Source organism: Penaeus chinensis, chromosome 3, assembly GCF_019202785.1.
Source record: "Penaeus chinensis breed Huanghai No. 1 chromosome 3, ASM1920278v2, whole genome shotgun sequence".
NCBI classification, from domain to species: Eukaryota; Metazoa; Arthropoda; class Malacostraca; order Decapoda; family Penaeidae; genus Penaeus; species Penaeus chinensis.
The window spans coordinates 1,489,741-1,494,740 of record NC_061821.1 but is presented as its reverse complement, the minus strand read 5'-3'; the positions used below and the strand labels follow the sequence as shown (position 1 = coordinate 1,494,740).

Sequence of the window (5,000 nt, the reverse complement as noted above, 5' to 3'; positions counted from 1 at the left end):
GAAAGGAAGATTTATCAGTTTACAACTGATATGTAGCTGTAGTAGTAGTAGAAATTGTCAAATATATATATGTGTGTGTGTGTGTGCGCATATATATATATATATATATATATATATGTATATATATGTATATATGTATATATCTATATATAAATGCATGTGTATATATATATGTACATATATATATATATATATATATATATATATATTATAGATGTTATATAGATATAAATATATTATATACATAAACGTATTATATATATAAATATATATTATATATATAATGTATTACATATACAATATATTATATATATAAATATATTATATATATAAATATATTATATATATATAAATATATTATATATATAAATATTTTATGCACACACACACACACACACACACACACACACACACACACACACACACACACACACACACACACACACATAAATATATATATATATATTATATATTATACGTATAAAATAATATAATATATTATATATATACAATATACATTATAAAAATAAATATTATATATATATAAATGCATTATATATTATACATTTATATTATATATATATATGTTATATATATGTAGATATATTATATATCTATATAAATATACATATATGAATATATTATATAATATATATGTAACTATATTATATATATATATATATATATATATATATATATATATATATATATATATATATATGTATGTGTGTGTGTGTGTGTGTGTTTAAATATATACACATAGATGTGCATTTGGTGCATGCTTGTAAGTGGCTATTTTATGAACAATATGTGTCTGCGTCATTGTGTGTGACTTAATAATATACATATACATACTTAATTTAATGTGGTGGCTAAACTTTTAAAAAAAATTGTACTTGTAGTTTTTATTAATTATCAAGTAACGAGAATAGCACTTGCAAAAAAAAAAAAAAAAAAAAATCATACCACTGACTTTTGTAATATATAGCGAGAAGAGCATTCACAATGAAACGAAAATTATTTTTGTAGGGTGCGTTAAAATAAAAAAAAAATCGTCATTGTCAATTTTACTTGTTTAACGAATTTTGACATTTTTAGCATCGAATGTGCATTGTTTGCGGCTGATATTTGCAATATTACAATATTTGCAATAATATAAATTTTTATTTTCGAAGGTGGATAATTATAACCATTCGTTAAGTTAATAATCATAATCTAAGTATTGTATAAGTGTCATTTTTTCGTCGGGGAGGAGGGATACAAGCCTAAAGATTTTCCAATGAAAGGGAAACGAAGTAAAATAGAATGTCATTGGAAATTGCGGATGGGGGGGGGGGGGGGGTAAGGGCGAATCCAAGGCCCGATTATTAATTAAATAGAATAATGTAATTAATTCGAATAATGTCTCTCCTCTTACCCCATCCCTCTAGATGATAATGATGAGGATGGTGATTATAATAGTGTTAATTATGATGCTAATGATCGTTTAGTGGTGATAATGACCATGATGATAATAAAGAGACTAATGATATTGATAATAATAATGATGATAGTAGTAATGATGATGATGCTAATAATAATGATGATTATAACAATGATAATAATAGCAATAATGACAATAATAGCAATAATAATAATAATATTAATAATATGATATTGATAATGAGATGATAATAACAATAGTAAAAGCAATGATGATAATAATGATGATAGTGATAATAATGATAATGATAGTAATATTATTCATTAGTATTCATTTCCATTTATAAATTTTTCTTATTTCTTTTTTTATCTTTTGCGACATACATTTGTTTTCTGGAATTAAATCTAGAAATGATACGAATAGCCGGCGGAGTTTTTTTTATTTTTTTTTTTTATTATAGTAAATCTTGGCTTATTACGTATTTGCAATAATTTCCCAATTTCCCCTTTCCTATTTGCAATAATTTCCCAATTTCCCCTTTCCTATTTGCAATAATTTCCCAATTTCCCCTTTCGTGGTAACCTTCCATTAACAATTATGATAAATATGGGCTTTATACTTCAACTTAATGGAACCGATATTAAATATTTTTCAGTCTCATAATTGAGTTTCAGTATTATTATAAACACCATCGTTATTAAGACGTTAATTAAAAGTACTTCGTATTGCAATGGTCATTAGTCTACCTTTATCACTGTTACTACCTGCAAACCTTATGTAAATTATTTTTCCATGTTAACTTATTAACGTTTATATGTAATCATATTGTTATTATCATACATGATTACTGCTGTTGTTTTTTTGCTTTTGTTAATGCTTTTAATAGAGAATTAATTAATTCATTCACCTATTTTCGAATCCCTCCCTCCATGATTTGCTATTTTTTATACCTTTCGTTGCACGGCTAAAAATTATGAGAAATAGATTGCAAGTTGCACGGTAACCCCTCATACCTTTTTATATCTCATATAAATGAAGATTAGTATTAGTCTTAGTAATTAGTATTAGTAATCAACGACGAAATTTTTGAAAACGAAAGGATAAAACAAAAGAGGATCGTCACAGGAGGGGATTACGTGCGTATATAGGATCCGATGCGATTATTAAGTGTTTTTTAACCTGATCTCTTCAGTATATTCAAATACTTTACAACAAACTAATTCCTAGAATTATTATTATTACAGAATTCAACAGGAGATACCGTTATAAGCTACGTAGACAACTTCACGTAACGAAGAAAAGATGGACAGAATCATTAACGGCAACGATTCGGTAAGTAATCGGGATATTTTTATTTATTTGTGTTTTATCGATCTATATCTTCCTGTCCATCTATCTATCTGGCTGGCTGTCTATCTATTGGTTTATTTTGAATGTTATTTAAAAAGAAATGTTAACTTTTCAACCTCATTGTCGGTGATTTTAATATTTGATAAAATTATATGAATTTTATGTATAAATCTATGTGTATATATGTATATATATATATATATATAGTGACAACGCTTGTTATTTTCATGAGCGTTACGAGTAAAATCTTTATTTGAAACTTTTAAAGAAACATCAAACATTATCAACAGACATATTTAGTTCATAAAGCCAAAAGAAAAACTATGAAAATGCTAAGATTCGTACGCAATATTCCATTCACAATTGGTGTTTTAAAGAAAAATAATCGGCGTCTGTCCCAAAAATTGAAAAGGTGAATTGGAAATCAGAGTGTGAAGATGATATTAATCAGGGTGGAATCACTTAAGAAAAAATCGGCTGACATTCATGAATCCGAATTTCGAAAGAAGCTCTTTGTTCGTTACCCTTTTGTTATAAAGTTATTCTTCGTTAAATCTAGTGTAAATTCATATACAAGAATTTAGTCTTTTTATCATCGGAATTTGCATATATTTCAATTCCTTTTGAGTTACCTTCCCGTTCTATCCTGTGATTTATTTAATTATTATTTTATTTAATCATTACTTACGTGAGAATTGCCTTTATACTCGCTATCCCTTTCTCAACCCGCGCCCTCCCCCCCCCCACATAATTTTTTTATGCTGAGGAAAATAAAATATTTAACAAAATATTCAATGTTGATTTATGTACTAGTGATAAAATACTTCTCAAAGTTATGTCTATAGTATATATATATATAAAACGTTTTAATAATTAGTTGTTATTAATGACAACATAAAATTTTGAATTTTATGAATTTGTTTTTCATATATAGCTTTTTATATACTGTACAACTGTTTTTATTACTTTTTTCTTTCAGGCTATTGACGACATGAAAGTATTCACCGGAACGCTCGTCCATGCCACGGAAGACACCCCGATGTTAATACTCGAAAACATGGCCATAGGTGTTTGTAGAGGAAAGGTAGGGGGGGGGGGATGGGTGAGTGTGTGTGCGCGCGCGCGCGCGCGCGCGCGCGTGTGTGTGTGTGTGTGTGTGTGTGTGTGTGTGTGTGTGTGTGTGTGTGTGTGTGTGTGTGTGTGTGTGTGTCGCTCAACCATTCAACTGCCTCTTCAACCATCCAACCAATCAACTCTCCAACTATGCAACTCTTCTCAAGCAACCATTAAACCAATCAACCTAAATTTCTTCTCGGCCAATTAGCTTCCATCTCTTCTCAGCCAATCAGCTTCCATCTCTTCTTAGCCAATCAGCTTCCATCTCTTCTCGGCCAATCAGCTTCCATCTCTTCTCAGCCAATCAGCTTCCATCTCTTCTCAGCCAATCAACTTCCATCTCTTCTCAGCCAATCAGCTTCCATCTCTTCTCGGCCAATCAGCTTCCATATCTTCTCAGCCAATCAGCTTCCATCTCTTCTCGACCAATCAGCTTCCATCTCTTCTCAGCCAATCAGCTTCCATCTCTTCTCAGCCAATCAGCTTCCATCTCTTCTCAGCCAATCACCTCTTCCCAACAGATAGAATTCGTGGCCTCTGCATCCGAATTGGAAACCTTGAAGAGTAAACACAATATCTCAGATGACAACATTATTGCTTTGAGTTCGAGGTAAGTGCGTTTTTTTTCTTTTAGATTATTTTACGGGTTTGAAAAGACTGATTAGATAAATAGGGAGAAAGATTATGTTATGTGTTTTATTGGGTTGTTGGTGAGAGCGAATGCTGTGTTGTTTGTAAGTGGTATTTGTAAGTTTGATAAATCTAATGTGAACACAGTCACTCAGACACACACATAAATACAATGATATAATTCACGTACAAACACACAAACGAACAAATGAATACACAACAAATTTTCACTCCACGTTCAACTTCTCCCTCATTTCCCCCTCCCCCACCACCACCTCCCTCTCTTCCTCCACCACCACCTCCCCCCCTCCTCCACCACCACGTGTCCCCTTACCATCCACCTCCCCACTACCATGATTACACTGTTATTATTATTATTATTATTATTATTATTATTATTATTATCATTATCATTATTATCATTATTTCCATTGTCTCCACCTCCCCCTCCCCCTCCAGCCAGTTCCTAATGCCGGGTCTC

The 5,000-nt window shown here is 30.4% G+C and overlaps 1 protein-coding gene across 6 annotated transcripts in view; it reads left to right on the top strand.

The window, feature by feature from the left end:
• The window catches only part of LOC125041758 (guanine deaminase-like), a 23,666-nt gene that overhangs the window by 9,837 nt on the left and 8,829 nt on the right, over window positions 1-5,000 (top strand). For all 6 annotated transcript variants that reach the window (XM_047637053.1, XM_047637017.1, XM_047637026.1 and 3 more), the window contains exons 2-5: window positions 2,668-2,755; window positions 3,753-3,857; window positions 4,411-4,499; window positions 4,979-5,000. The exon at window positions 4,979-5,000 is cut by the window's right edge and continues 150 nt beyond it. In XM_047637053.1, coding sequence (XP_047493009.1) covers window positions 2,726-2,755; window positions 3,753-3,857; window positions 4,411-4,499; window positions 4,979-5,000 — 246 coding nt within the window. In that variant the 5' untranslated portion in view covers window positions 2,668-2,725. The remainder of the gene's footprint in view (window positions 1-2,667; window positions 2,756-3,752; window positions 3,858-4,410; window positions 4,500-4,978) is intronic.